Here is a 16,783-nt window from a genome sequence, read left to right on the forward strand (position 1 = left end):
TAAAACAAACATACAATTTACATAAGTACAATTTAAAAAATATATTTATTTAGTTCAAATAAATGTTTCAATCATATACTCTACGACACTGGTCGGTCATCTGTAACCAAAATACCTTCGTAATCGGATTGTAAGGTTGACTGCTGTATTGTATTCCTTCAGATACAAGGTGGGTTAGTCGAAAACATCTTAAACCGTCAGTTTCAGGTTGGTTTTTACTATTATATCGTATTACCTATCCTCTCTGTATTTCAGTTCTCTAATTAGGGTTAAACTAGTAGTGAGCTATCGACAAATTGTGAACCGATTATAACATTTACTGGTAAATTTTCATACACTTTAGCTAAGATCTATAAATACTATATTAATATATCTTTTAAGGATAGCAACAGCCTCGGTCATATTTTTGTAAACAACAAAGATAGAAATGAATTAATGAATTATTTAAGTAGAGTATATAAGCTTGAGATGCAATACCTGCGAATCCTTTTATATTTTTAGAACGTATACTTAGATCCTTAAAAGACCGCCTCAAGGAACACATTAGATACATCATTATTAATTTTTTTTTAAAATGCTGCAAATAACCGCCAAACAACTTGCTTACAATAACAGTACGCGATTTTCGGAGTGGAAATCGAAATGTCAAATATCAATAATTAAAAAATGTAATTTTCATTACAATCAATTGTGGCTTAATCCCATATAAACATAATACAACTTAGACATCCACAAGAAAATAGTTTCAGAATCTTTTTAGATTTTTATTTCATAAAACATGTATACAAAATATTAATCTGAAACGGTTTTTTTACATATAAGACCCATGTTCCTTTGTAAGAAGGTCGTGCCCATCTCTATATCGAAGGTGTTAATTTATGCATACATTATCGGAAATTAAAAGGAAAATGTAGCAAAAGAACAGAAGAAATGGTGGGTGGAAAGTGAAAGTGAGTAGTAGGGGATTCTGAGATCGGAATGTGTGGCATTTCTTTCGAGTAAAGGGGTAAGACGACCGCGAATTCTACGGAATAGGAGACCAGTAACATTCGGAGGTTAAGAATGAAAAGAAATTCCTCGTCTTATGTTGTTATAAAATACTCTTAGATTGATAAATTAATCTACTACCTTATACAATTATTATACTCTACACTATAACAATCAATTTTATAAACAAAGTAACAATAAAACACACTATTACTTATTAGTTTTATTATTACCCTCTATAAATGATTAATGATTACATTTGACATTAACATTTGACGAAGTAGAACGTTAAATTCAGTAATTATTGGTTAATTTTATTTTTTCTTTTACAAGTTTACTTGGGTATGGATACCAGCACCTATTCCTTCCTTAATCCTTTTTCCAAAATCTTCATCTACTTTTGAAAAGTTCAGAACAGCTCTTTCTTGGAATGTACTGTTTGTTCTTTTTAACCAGCTAACAATATTTTGTATCAGTCTTCCTCGTTCGATTGGTTTTAAAACTCGTTGATATAGTAACCTGTGTAAGAAATTTTAGTATATTAAATTATTTGAATTGTAGATAAATCTAATATAAAAGTTGATACTGCCACAGAATAAATAACAATCAGAATGCCCACTCTCAGATGCCGCATTTGAGTGTGTCAGCACGCGTTCGCCATATTTTAAACGGAAACACAGACTCTGATTGAGAAATTTGCGACAAGCTACGTCCAAACAGTACATTTTTTATACATCCTTGTCAAAATTTCCCACTTTTATTTAAGTTGTTTACTCGAGTACGACTATTAAAAAAAATTGTATTATATTTTATATATAATACTAATCCCAAACAGTGAACAGCCTAACACACAACACACGCTACTATTGAACTTTTTAATGCACACCAGATAAATATTTCACTGAATACTGGTTCCGTTTAAAACATGGCTGATTCCGTCTGCGCAAACGAGATGCGCGTACTTATCTTGACAAGCAGAGTGGACGTCACGTGGGCATTCTAATTGTTCTGCCATGGCGTCCAGGTGCATAAGACAATTTTTGGGAAGTATTTCAGCATAGGTACTACGGGTTCCTTTTTAGACCGTAGGTATCTAAGATAAATTAAAGAAAGGACTGCAAGGTAATAGCTAGGTGAATGTAAGGACTGCGACTGCTGTATTGGATGTTCCATGTTCCAATGGTTCCAAATACCAGAAGCTACAAACATATAACATGCTACACAAAACCTATCGTTTGATGATCACCAACCTTAGAAGACGGCACATTAAGAACAAAAAATGCTGGCGCAAAGATGTATGGGTATGAATCAGGATATGCAAGATTTGCACATTACACCGTTATTTTAACTAATAGCTACGAATGCGTACGTGTTCGTAAGTTGGTACATTGTTAAGTGAACAACGCAACTATTACTAGAAAATAGGAATTGAAGAAGCAAGACTAACGGTCATCCAAATGTCCAAGATATTCCAAGATATGACTCGTACTGTGCTTAACATTCTCTATCTTGGACTTTGACTGGGGCTATAGCAACAAGATTGGAAACTGATAGGATGTGTATTTTATACAGATTCCTAAAATATCATAAATGGGTAACATGGGTGTAAAGTAAAACAGAGAAAATTACAATATTTAAAGCACAAGAGAAATAAATCCAAATTTAAGTTACTCAAATGCGTTCTGAAAGGAACAGTACGAGGTAAGGAAAGCGATAGGAGAAGGCTGGTTTGCTATACACAACTCACAACTCTTCAAATTAATAACAAATGAAATTAACATTATCTTTGAAAAAAGAAAACGATTTAAAAAACATTTCCAGACAAATAGTAAAACTAACAAACGATATTTACCTAGGCTGTGTATAATTATCATCATTTCCATTATCAACCCTTTGAGCATCCCCACTTAACGGCCAAATAGGAGATAAAGCTTTAGCTCTTTTGTCTTCCTCAGGTCCTTTGAAACTATTTGGATGGTATACTGGAGCACCATTTTGACTTTGAAGAGAATCTTGGCCATCTCGCTGATAAGTATTAACCTGGAGCGGGCTATTGACGGGTAACTGGGTATTGTTGATTCCGAGACGATAACGGTGAGTATCACCATAGTTAAAGAGACGACCTTGTAGCATTCTGTCGGGGGATGGTTCAATACCTAAAATAAGTCAAAGGTCCATTACACAAATTAATACTTAAACTTAGAATATAAAATAAAATAAAATCAATGAAGCAGCTTACGAAGCGCTCGGTACAATCCAAAAGAACAAAAAGAATACTCCATTGTAATGGACAAATGACATCGCCAATGCAGTACACAACAAGAAACAAGCATATCAAAATTGGCTACAAACAAATGATCCAGATGATAGACGAACATATGCAAGATCAAACAGAAAAGTAAAAAATTTAGTAACTAAAGCAAAAAATATTTCCTGGGAAAGTAAATGCGAAGAATTCAACAAATATATAGGGTCAACAAGATCAAGAGAAGCATGGAAAACGGTAAAAAATCTGAGAACAAACAGAAAAGAAACGAGTAGAATAGATTTAATAGAAGAAAGATCTTAGATCGAACACTACTCACAACTTTTGACTGAAACAAGACCTCAATTCACGAACATCAGTACAACAACATATGAACTGGAATTCAGTGAAGACGATGAAATAACAGTACAGAAAGTCGAGAATGCAATACAAACTCTAAAAAATCGGAAGTCATGCGGACCACAAGGTATACCAAATGAATTATTAAAACATAGCCCACAAGTATTACGGGAATTACTGGCGTATGTCTTCACCTTATTCTATAATGGACACGACTTACCACCGGAGTGGACAAAAGCACATATTAACAACATCTACAAAAAAGGAGATAGAAAGAATTGTTCAAACTACAGGGGGCTAAGTGTCATAAATTCACTCTCAAGACTGTATGGAAAAATAATAAAAAACAAAATTGAAAAAGAGATGACAGATGTTGAAGAACAGAATGGCTTTCGTGCAGGCAGATCCTGTATGGACAGTATATTCTCTCTAAAGCAAGTTATCGAGAAAAGATTAGCCCACAACCTTTCAACTCATATAGTCTTTATAGATCTGACAAAGGCATAGGATAGTGTACCACTTTCAATGCTTTGGGTAGCAATGGAAAAACAAGGAATAAGCAAAAAAATATACAAGCAGTACAACAGCTCTACAAAAATATAACGGCAAACATTAAAACTGGAAATAGATTAACTAGAGAAATTCCTATTAGTAAGGACCTAAAGCAAGGCTGCTGCATAGCGCCTACAATCTTCAAAATATATCTAAATGAGGCACTCTCAGTGTGGAGAAGAAAGTGCTGCAATATGGGCATCCCAATCGGAGATGATAGATTGTACACGATACACTTCGCTGACGACCAAGCCATTCTAGCTGAAGACAAGAGTGATGTAGGCTACATGCTTAGAAAGCTGAAAGATGAGTATACCAAATGGGGCCTCACAATTAATATACAAAAAACTGAGTACTTAGTTGTAGGAGAAAAACCAGAAAGCCTACAAATCAAAACGGGAACTATAAAACCAAAAGACAATTTTAAATACTTGGGAGTCCAAATAACATGAAAAGTAGGAAGTAGCGAAGAAATACACTCCAGGATTGGCCAAGCAAGATCAGCCACCAGACAGCTACACGGACTATTATGGAAACAAAAAATAACAAAAGAAAATAAAAGAAGAATTTATAAAACAATAATAGAAAGTATTGGGATGTACGGCGCCGAACTTTGGGAAATAAACCAAAGAAACAAATCAAAAATTAAGGCCATGGAAATGAACTACTGGAGACGATGTTGCTAGCTCACTAGACTTGATAGGGTGAGAAACGAAGATATTCGGAGAGAAATGGAAATCGATCTAGACATAATAGACACAATCGAAGCCAAAAGACTTAACTGGTATGGACACCTTCAGAGAATGCTTGAAAATAGATAACCAAAAAAAATAGAAGACTGGACTCCGCCAACTAGAAGAAAACGAGGTAGACCAAGACGATCCTGGAGAGACGATGTCGACGATGCAATGACCGCCAGAGATCTAACTACTGAAGATTTCTTCGACAGAAAACGCTGGAAATTAGGATGCGAGAAGCGGCGCCAGCTGTAGAAGACTCGCTTGTTATATTATATATATACTTAGAATATAAACTGTGTTATCCGCACATGGTACTTTTGAGACATTGGCTCCATCCGCACATGGCTTTAAAGTTCGTGCAACACTAACATATATTTTGTTGTGATTTATTCAGCCAATATTATGGCCAAAATATATATCTTTTTATTTCTGTAACAAGACATACGAAATACAAGAGTTTTTGACAATATGACGGCTGGATCATCCACTATCCGAAAATACATGTTCCAAAAATAATCTCGACCTTTTCTCTAATATACCTTGCACTGGAAGACCTTATTACGTACGAGTAAGATCAATGTTGAATAAATTTGAGGCAACAATCGCAGAAGTGTTTTACGATAATATCGAATATCCTACTCCGTGATTAATAGATATCTTTAATTGCAACACCTCTTTAATAGAGTTCTCCAAAAAATACACCAACATCTTCCTAATAAAAAACAAACTAAACGATATTCTTGAACGAGACTACCTTAACTGCACAAACATCTTTACCGATGCCTCTGAATTCATTACGGATACCATCGCATCGTATCCTCGCCTAGAGCATAGCACTGACAGTGAACGCTCGAATTTAAAATAAAATGCATTTATTTTACCTAGCATTGATACGATGATGGTCGCAACGAGGCTCGGTGGTCGGCACCTGGTAGTGTTGATCGTGGAGTACTAGGGTCGAGGGTCGAAAAAATACTAAGCTCGAATACTATTGTCCAAGTCTATGGTCCGATAAATGGCTCGAGGCTGGGCGCCGCGCTTTGACGGTGAAATAATGCATTTATTTTACGTGGCGATGATACTATGAAACCATCGTCCGACCGAGGGTCGGCGCCAAGTTAAGAACGCACACTAATTATCGCATTTGTTACTCCAACGTCTACTTTCCAATTTAATCTAATGCCTACTTTAAGTGTTTTTACAGCTGAACTGTTTGCTCTCTTCTTCTTAGAGTGCCTTCTCCCTACGGAGGTTGGTCTTTATTGGGTTTTGATAATGTTAGTGCTAGTGTTAATTGAAAAATCTTTAGCATATTCTATAAAACACTAAAAATGTTGAATTTACACTTTATAAGCATTTAAATTACCTGGTATTAAATGAGAAACATCAAAAGCGATCTGTTCTATTTCTGAAAAATAGTTTGTAGGGTTTTTATTCAGGACAAACCTTCCTACGGGAATTAAAGGATAATCAGCATGTAACCACACTTTAGAATCATCAAAAGGGTCATAAGAACTTTTGGCTGCTTGCTCTGGTGTCATAATCTGCACATACATATTCCAAGATGGATACTGGCCACTGTCTATAGCGTTGTATAGGTCTCTAATGAGATATTCGGGATCAGAACCTGCTAGTTTTTCTGCTTGGTCTGACAGCAAGTTTGAAATACCTAAAAATGGCATATTTTAAGAGTTAGGATAAATATTTTGTTTTCTTTCATTTTTTTGTTAGTTTATACGAATTAGTTTATGCTTATGTATGTGTGTGAGCGAAATTGGTATGGAAGTGATTTGCTACACACTGATATTTTGTAGAAAATAAAAAATAACTTTGCTACAATTGTCTTGTTGCAGATACAGAATGGCCTTTATAAAATAGTGTATAAAGTCTTTGTATTCAGTCCTATTTAATTTTTCTTTTACTTCTTTAGTTTCACTTTTTGCAAAATATTATTCATTGGCATTTTTATTTCTATATCATTTATCTGATATAGAGAAGACTACTTTAGATCGTTTTATGTTTGTTTGAATTTTTATTCAACAATAAGATTGTTATCTTAGTCTATTCTAACTGTAATATGATATTTAGGGAATATCTTAAATTCACTTATTTACCTTGATTGCTTAAATAATGAAATTTGCAATAAACTAGTTTTCCGTGGGCATTCACAAAGGCAAACGTATTTACACCATAACCATGCATATGTCTATAACTATCGGGAATTCCTCTATCAGCAAACATCATTAAAATTGAGTGCATAGACTCTTCACGAAGCGTGATGAAGTCCCAAAACATGTCGTAGTCTGGTCTAATATGGGTAACTGGATTCCTAAGAAAAAAACCAAAATAAGATAAATAAATATAGGACTATCAATATTTTGAGTATATTCAATATTTTTTTTTTATTTTTTACATCTAATAAGCATTTATTTATACATACATCATATATATATATATATATATATATATATATATATATATATATATATAAAAGTACGATAAAAGTACGCAAGACTGCATACCTTGGACACATACTAAGAAATAATAAATATAGTCTTCTGCAGGTCATCATGCAGGGTAGAGTCGATGGCAAAAAGGGAATAGATAGAAAGAGGAAGTCATGGCTGCGAAATATTCGAGACTGGACAAACATGACTGTAGACGAATTATTCCACGTTGCAAAAGACAGAGAAGCTTTTAAAAATGTGGTCACCAACCTCCGTTAATGGGGACGGCATAGGAAGAAGAAGAAGATATATATATATATATATATATATATATATATATATATATATATATATGTATATATATACAGACGGTTGAAGGTAACCGTGAACGACCCAATACTAAGGAAGCAATAAAAAACGGGTGCTTCTAAGTGAGTGTCTTTTATTAAAAGTCAAGCTTTCGCCATATACTTTTAGGCTTCATCAGAACTTGCTGTAATGGAAAAACATTCTTTACAATATCATAATTAGATGATATTGTAAGATGTTATTTTAACATTAAGGTAAGATTAAAATAACATCTTTAATTATGATATTGTAAAGAATGTTTTTCCATTACAACAAGTTCTGATGAAGCCCAAAATTATGTATCGAAAGCTTGACTTTTATATATATATATATATATATATATATATATATACACCTACCATTTAAGGAAGATCCAGTGATACTAATATACATCTGCACCAAAGCTCAGGCCCATAATAAAAAAAAATAATAACAAAGGGGCAATGCATCTGATATATTCAGATATACATTGTTGAAGAATTCTGTCTTCAGAAATTCTTCTTCGGAAGTACAACGACTTCCTTTGCTAAATAGCATACTATACACATAGTATGAAGTCTAGTTAATAATTAAAGTCAAAGGTAAGTATACACAAAAATAAAGACAAATAAGCAAAGTCAGGTAAATATATAATATAGAGATCATATCTCATAGAAATGAATAGCTAATGGACACTGCTAATGAATGAATCTCAAAAAAATTAGTACTCAGGATAACTGAGTACATAAAGTAAGGTAATAATAATATCAACATTATAAAATGTGTAAAAGCATGTAGACATTGATATGCAAAAGTAATTATTGATAAACAACTTAAAAATACATATAAACTTTACTTGATATATCAAATAAGACAAAGTTCTACACAAAAGAGATATAGTAACTGCATAAAACGAGTCCTAGAAGACTAAGAGTAAGTTAATCATGACAATAAGATAATGATACATAAGAAATGTTATTCTCACTAAATATAAACCAGGGATCTACACAAAAGAATAAAGTACTGCATAAATATAGTTTAGAAAAGATAGAAGAAAATAAGTGAAAGTAGGTATACTACAATCAAACTTCAAAGCGCCATAATTCTACACCAGATTTCTAAAAGTAGATATGCATAGAATTATTTTAACTCCAAAAGAAATAAGAAAAAACACATCATCCAAAAAATATAAATATACCTACGGTATATTAACTGTTTCTAAAAGACCAAAAAGGAATACAGATTCATATAATCTGGCCCAAAATCTCCTTAGGATATATGTATCCTAGGAAAACTAAAACACCATGTATGTATGCAACAAAGAATGTTGTCATACATAAAGTGCTGGATGAGGCTTTTAATTGTATCAAAATCAAAAACAATTACCCAAAGTAAAATAATAGAAATATATAAACAATTAGGATAATGTCAAATAAATAAGATTAATATGTTTATCATAACTAGACAAATATCAAAATATAAAGAGATAAAATAATAAAAGATAATGCTTCACCATATTATACAACATTATTGAGACTCATCATCACTAGAATCAGTAACATCTAACTTAATATAATGCACATGAAAATTACCAAGGTCTTTACCATCTAGTTCTAGATCCTTAAGGTTATATACCAATGGTGATAAAACTTTATATATAATACACAGAATAAATTTGGGAGTTAATTTAGCAGAAAAATCATCCACAGCTTTTGAAAGGATATTATTTTTCTTCCAGACTTTGTCACCTATATGGAATTTTACATCACGTCTACGTAAATTGTAGCGTTTAGTGTTGGTATTGTAAGAGTGACGTATTCTCTTCTGAACTTAATTAAAGATAGAAGAAATATTCTCTAAAGGCTTGGGATCAAACAATTTATTGTTAATATTAACAAGATTTTTAGATGTTTCTTTAATAGCACCAAATAATGAACCATAAACAGGAACATTTCTAGCAAACGTTAAAAATGAAGGAGAAAATTGTGTCACTTCATGTTTAGCTAGACGAATCGCTTGGGCTATTTTGAAAATCTCCTTGTCCTAATCTTTATGATTGTCCTGAATAAAAGACCTAATTGCAGTAACAATCGTCTTATTAACTCGTTTACTAGGATTAATCTGAGGAAAGTATTTAGCATTGTACCAAATTTTTTGTACCTTGTACTTTTCCATCAAAGTTTTAAAATCTTTGAAAACAAATTGTTTTCCATTATCAACAGCAAAGATCTGTGGTAGACCAAAAATTAGAAAAACTTGATTTTCAATAAACTTGACAATAGCTTTAGAAGTAGCATTAGCCAAAGGATGTACAAACATGAACTTTGTAAACCAGTCAACAACAACTAAAAGATAACGATTTCAATTTTTAGATCTAGGATATGGACCAAGTAAATCAGCAGATAAAAACTGAAAAGGAAAATTAATATCACGATATTGTCCCATAAGACCAACTGGAGGTAAGTTACTAGGCTTGCAAGAAGCACAAACTTTATGAACATAGTTCACAACAAAAGATCTCATTTTAGGCCAGTAATACAATTCTGAAATCCTAGAAAGGGTTTTAAAGACACCTAAATGAGCAGCAAAATTTCCTTCCTATGTGGAGAAGTAACAAAAATTTTCCATTCTGGAGAAGAATCAGAAAACTTTGAGCTAGAAAAAACATGTTTATAAAGAACATTATCCTGAACTTTAAAAGCAGGATATAAGTTGGGATTATCTGTAACACTTTGCTATCATATTCCTATACCAAGCATCTGTTTTTAAATTAGGTAAATTCAAGAGAGAAACTTGAGATCCTTCAGGATTTCTTGAAAGAGAGTCAGCTACTACATTTAAAGAACCACTACGATGAACAACAGTAAATTTGTGACAAGACAGTTTCATTACCCATCTGGCAATTTTAGGAGAAGGATTTGGAAATATTTGGTTGAGGTAGTGCCAGATATGGATTTGGTAGTGGGGTGGTGCTACATCTTGTTGAAACCGTATCATGTTCGCTGGAACTTGTGGGTTTCCTGGATCAGGATACAAGTTCAGGGTTCAAATTGCCATCTATGAAAAAGGGATCTATGATCTGATCTTCAATAATTCCTGCCCACACGTTAACCTTCTCAGGGTATTAAGAATTGCCTTCTCTCATCAAGTGAGGATTTTCCCTGGACCAATAGTGGCAATTTTGCCGATTAGCATTACCATGAAGAGTAAAGGTGCACTCATCAGAAAACATAACATGTTCTAATTGGATCACATTGCTGTCTAGCATTGCCATCATTTGTTCAAAAAAATACGTTCTCCTGTCAAAATTATCTTCCGTGAGCTCCTGAGTGTATATAATTTTATAGGGATGCACTTTGTTTTCTTGTAATATTCGAATAACCCATGAATAGCTAATATCGATTACTGGGGCTGCTTTTCGAACAGGTGTATGTGGGTGTTCCTCAAACTCAAACCTAATAGTCAATTTGCTTTTCTCACTTATTGCATTAGCAGCTTCTTTTTTTACCTTCCTAACATGCCTAGCTCGTGGAATTGCTTCTCTATTTTACTAATTGTCCCTTGAGATATGTGCGACAAATCAGGAAATGCTTCGTGAAATAAACGAGCTACTTCCATTTGCGTCCGTGTCTTATCTTCATAGCCAATCATCTGTATAATTGTAATTTTGTGCATTTCTGTTCAATGAACCATTTTTCTGGCTTGCGGTTAATGAAATTCAAACGACTATAGCGCTGACAACTACTTCTGTCATGGAACAATAAAACATGTTTTTGTTTTTTTTAACATATTAATAAAAAGGAATGCTTAAATAGTTTTTGCTTACTTTATCATTACCAAGACCTAAATGGACAAGAAGTATTAAGACAGTGGTAGCGACTTTCGACAAATAAATAATTTTCTTTTCTAAATGTGAATTTTTGCATTTTACTTAATATTTCCGAAACAGTAAAATATAGATATAGGACATTGTATTCAAAAAATGTTTAAAATGATCTGAGAAATCTAAAAATTAATTAACATACAATATAAAAAGTTTTTATGGAAAAAAATGCGCAACTATAATACTAATACTAATACTAATTGACGTGTTCGACCGTTTTTTCGAATACTCCCTCATTTATTTATTAGCTAATTTATTCCATTTGGCTGACATATATATATATATATATATATATATATATATATTAATATATATATATATATATATATTAAAATACATCTATATACATCTAATGAGCATGTAATTACGCGTTTAGTTTTATTATTGCTACATGAAATTAAGTAACATAACTGACCTTTTTAGTACGTGGATGAAACTTGGAAACAATGCAGCATCCTTCACGAAAAATACAGGAAAATTATTTCCAACTAAATCCCAAATTCCATCCTCAGTATAAAATTTTACTGCAAATCCTCTGAAATCTCTAACAGTATCGGCGTATCCCATTTCTCCAGCAACTTGAGAAAACCTGCAAAAGTAGATTTAAATGTTCTATTACTATTTCTACTCCTCCTATTAACGAAGAATAAGCTAAAATATAAACAGAAGTCTAAAGAATACAGGAAAATTCGGAGATAATACAATATACTGAAATGAAAAAATGCTAGTCAACGATATATTAGTAGGAAACACTTAATGGGACCAACCAATGGAAGACAGATATGTGATAAAGAAATGCAAACAGTATAATAGGTAGTATTGTCTATACACAAGATATGACATCAAATATCATGAACACACGAACACAAAAAGAAGCGAAACTAGAAATAGAACATAGACTAGTAATGTAAAAAAGATAGCACATAAAAATCCGCAATATTGTAAAAAAGAAAATAAAAACAACAAAAGAGAAAAGAAGGAAGGACCTTGGAAATTAAATAAGCGAAAAATACACAACGATTAACAAACAGTTTTGGTGTAATATAAGATCTACGAATGAAGGCAAGAGAAACGAAATAAAATCATAAACAGTATAAATGAATTAAAAACAAAAAGAGATGATAATTTAAACATATGGAAAGATGACTACATTGATAAGTTTTATCCAAAGAGACTAAATTTAACAAATATAATGACTAAATAAGGAGGGGATGAAGAATACCAAGACTCTGGAGAGATAAACATCGAAGAAGTAGAGTATGAGTTAAAATGAATTATTAAATATGAATTAAAATGAATAAAGGGATGTTTAATAATAGTAATTATTTAAATCAGAGGGATGTTTATTAAAAAAATAAATAAAGTTTAAACATACGGATGATATGACGGAAACCGATTGAATATTGAAAGAGATGCAAAAGATGGAATGAAAGAAAATAGTCTCGCAAATCAGTTATTTCTTACTACTCTGTTAAAAAAATTTCATCATAAAAATATTGTTAAAATCAACAAATACCTGACCGCTATTGGGGTTTTCTTCCCAATTTCAGAGAAAACTTTGGCAGCCGTATATTTGGTGATATCATGTGTAACTTCAAAATAACCGAAAGCTCCAGCACCCTTGGCATGCACTACACGTTCAGGTATTCGTTCCCTACTAAAGTGGGATAATTCGTCTATTAAAACCCAGTCTTGTAATAAGGTAGGTCCATGATAACCAACAGTTAAACTTGCATCTTTCTCCGCAACTGGATTACCTCCTGATGTTGTTAACCTTTCAGTTTTGCTCTAAAAATATATAAATAATGTAAGGAAAAATCAAATATATATATATATATATATATATATATATATATATATATATATATATATAATAGTATTGTCTTCCCAGAATATAGTTGAAAAATGTTTCAAATAACATAATGTAGCAAGAGATAAAAATTAAATATTTGAAAGTTGCTATGAAAATGAATGAAAGTTACTATGAATCAGGACATGTACTTATGTTTTGTAGACTTTGAAAAGGCATTTGATAAGGTTCAACATAAAAAGCTTGTAGACATATTAAAAAGCAAAAATATTGACAGTCGTGACATAGTTTGTGGTTAAACTGTGGTCGTGATATGAAAATTATATCTAATTTCTAATGGAATCAAACTGCCAAGGTAAGAATTAACAACCAGTACACCCAAAATATCAAAATACAGAGAGGAGTCCGCCAGGGTTGCGTGCTGTCCCCCACTACTTTTCAATGTCTACAGTGAAGCGGTATTTCAAAAAGCGCTCTCAGACTCAATAGAAGGTATATCTATCAATGGAGAAGTTTTGAATAACTTACGTTTTGCTGACGATACAGTAAGAATGACGGATAACAACAATGATTTACAGAACGTAATGCAACGCCTTAATGAACGCTGTCATGAGTACGGACTGAAAATAAATTTAAAGAAAACTAAATGCATGATCATTACTAAATCTGCACATGCAAATATCCAACTGACTATTGAAGATACTGCAATTGAGAGTGTTAATAACTATAAATACTTAGGAACATGGATAACATCAGATGTAGACCAAACCAAAGAAATTAGGACACGCATTGAAATAGCACGTGCATCATTCATTAAACTTAAAAAGTTTCTTTGTTGTCGGGATATAAGGTTAGAACTACGTCTGAGAATGCTTCGATGTTACGTGTTCCCTACTCTTCTTTATGGCTTGGAAGAGTGGACACTAAAACAAGTCCATCTGAATAAGTTGGCCGCCTTTGAATTTTGGTGTTACAGAAGAATCATACTAATATCATGGATTTAAAGAATGTCAAACGTAGAATAAACCAGAAGGATAGGAAATGAGGCGGAAATAATATTAACTATCAAAAGACGAAAACTTGAGTACTTAGGGCATGTGATGAGAGGGCAAAAATACGCATTACTACAACTTATTATGCAAGGCAAAATCCGAGGAAAGCGAAATGTGGGAAGACGAAGAATATCCTGGCTTAAGAACTTAAGGGAATGGTTTGAATGCAGTAGTGCAGAACTTTTTAGAGCGGCAGTCAACAGAGTCCGCATAGCCATGATGATTTCCAACCTTCGATAGAAGATGGAACTTAAAGAAGAAGATGAAAAAAAAGTAGATAAGAACTAAATAAAATCGGATGATTGAAATAACGTGTATGTGTGTGTTTTGTTACTGGCACTGGTTTTAACAACCAACTAGCCAGATTGAAAGAACGAAAGATGAGAAAAACAGCGGGAGAAAAAAGTAAATCAGTAAAACGAAAACCTTTGACATATCGTCAATAGAAAACGTAACAAGTATATGCTCGATTAAAAAACGTATAGGATAACATAATATAAATTTTACAGTTTATATATTAAAGGAGCAGGTACCAACAATTAAAATTGGACTATATTCCCAAGAAGAATTTGAAAAAAGCTAAGGTATCACAAGTAAGAAAAAATTTGAGAACAATATATATTATAGTAGACAGAAGATGAAAACATTTAATTCTGGATAACTACCGCTTACTTCGTTAAAAATAATGAAAAAATTAAACGGAAAAGCGCTAGAAGAGAAAAAATAAATGTGGTTACTTACCCCTTGCTTTCTAGCATATTCTAATAGTTGGTTGGCAGATGGATCACGGTGAGACATGTTGCCACAAAGTTTAGCCTTAGTTGACTGTCTGTTGCATTTTTTAGATTTATTTATATACTAAATAATTTATCGCACTAAATGTTTTTTTTGGTAATACCACAAAGATACAAATAATATATTTTAAGGACATTGCCAGGTATATCAGTACATTTTGTGGTATGCATTTTGTTTTTAAGTAAATATTTTTATATACAACTCTTTCATTTTCTTAACAAAAAAATAATAACTAGTTTTATTTTATGTTCAAGTGTTTTTCAGTGCATGTCTAAAAGATTTAAATGTTTATTATGATGTTCCTATTCCTATATGAGCATATACACAGTCATCCTGAACTAGTAATGCAAGTCCTAGCGCTAATTTTGATATTATAAGATATATAGTAAGATATTGGCGAAATAAAAGAGGAATAACAATGATAATATTATGAAATAGTAAATGTCGTTGTGGACTTTTTTTATAAAATACAAATTTTTTCTATTTCGTGTGCCGTTATGTTATATTATATTGTAACCTCGGAAACCTTTTTTGGATGGTGCTAGAAAGGTCACCAATGGAGGCACTGCGGACGACAGCCAGATGGTTGGTGGAGAGCGAGTCGTGGATTTAAAACTAGCTTTTGGAACCGGACGAAATAGGTAACGATAGGACAGGATAAGATATATTAGAAAAGATACAGAAATAAACAAAAAGATAGTTGGGTAAAATTACCAAAGACAAGATAAGATAGAAAAAGGGCGCCACTTAACTTTTTGGGGTTCAAGGGGAAAATTAAGAAACCTTAGAAACGAAAAGAGATAAGGAAAGATTTTTAGGTTCTGAGACCAAATCCAAGGAAAGATATCAACAGTTAATTATTAAATAAATTTTGTCAACACACTACATAAACAAATAATAAATATCTTAGGTGGACTCCGTCCACCGACTTACCTACGAAACTTAATCAGCCTGATCTTTCTCCTGGTCGAAGGTATAATAATAAGTTAATGTAATAAGCAAATATTCAGAGGTATTGTTTTATCAGGAAACTTATTAGGAGCCGAGAAATAAAATTCATGAATAAAACAAAACAATATATTCAACAACACAATTAAATAGGTGGCTGAATATAAACACAAGTAAAAAAATTGCACCAGCAATTAATAAATGGTTGTATATATCCGTACTTTGAGAACTCCGTGATAGTCAGTACGTTCCAATAAAATTTGCTAAGGGCGAGCAAGCCCACTCGCATATCTATTTGCGGATACGGCCATGGGCGTATCAGCAACAGGGATAAAGGGTTTAAAAATTATTTACTATTTTAATTATAAAAAAATGTTACAATATTTTAATTCCATAAATTTTGATACCTTCTTGTATATTTTCAAACGCTTTGCTAAATATTGCTTCAGAGTAAAAATTGAATAATATAGGGAGAACACATAACCCTACCGTCCTCTTCATTCCTTGAGCCCTTGTCAGGGCGTAGTGACACTCTAACTATAATTGACTTACTGCCTCCATTGACTGCGATCCTGTGCCCTATGGACGGCTCCATGTAGGGATTTTCCCACCAACATTTTCTTTATGTCTGCCCACC

At 32.6% G+C, this 16,783-nt stretch overlaps 2 protein-coding genes across 2 annotated transcripts in view; one reads left to right on the plus strand and one right to left on the minus strand.

The window, feature by feature from the left end:
- The window catches only part of LOC140441240 (xaa-Pro aminopeptidase ApepP-like), a 298,581-nt gene that overhangs the window by 109,390 nt on the left and 172,408 nt on the right, over positions 1-16,783 (plus strand). The gene's annotated exons all lie outside the window — the stretch shown is intronic.
- Positions 1,198-15,240, minus strand: LOC140440584 (catalase-like). The gene is made up of 7 exons (XM_072530959.1): positions 15,145-15,240; positions 13,058-13,329; positions 11,957-12,130; positions 6,999-7,213; positions 6,251-6,553; positions 2,840-3,143; positions 1,198-1,506 (listed from the first exon to the last, which is right to left on the minus strand). Exons 1-7 carry the CDS (start codon positions 15,199-15,201, stop codon positions 1,314-1,316), a joined length of 1,518 nt encoding a protein of 505 aa, XP_072387060.1. The 5' UTR covers positions 15,202-15,240; the 3' UTR covers positions 1,198-1,313.

The sequence above is a fragment of the Diabrotica undecimpunctata genome, chromosome 5 (assembly GCF_040954645.1).
Source record: "Diabrotica undecimpunctata isolate CICGRU chromosome 5, icDiaUnde3, whole genome shotgun sequence".
Taxonomy (NCBI): Eukaryota; Metazoa; Arthropoda; class Insecta; order Coleoptera; family Chrysomelidae; genus Diabrotica; species Diabrotica undecimpunctata.

Excerpts from the sequence above, each read along its gene's own strand:
- LOC140440584 (XM_072530959.1), bottom strand. The coding sequence starts at position 15,201 with ATGTCTCACCGTGATCCATCTGCCAACCAACTATTAGAATATGCTAGA. Across the intron at positions 6,554-6,998 it reads TCATTATTTAAGCAATCAAG|GTATTTCAAACTTGCTGTCA; the intron begins GTAAATAAGTGA and ends TGCCATTTTTAG. Across the intron at positions 1,507-2,839 it reads GATAATTATACACAGCCTAG|GTTACTATATCAACGAGTTT; the intron begins GTAAATATCGTT and ends TTTCTTACACAG.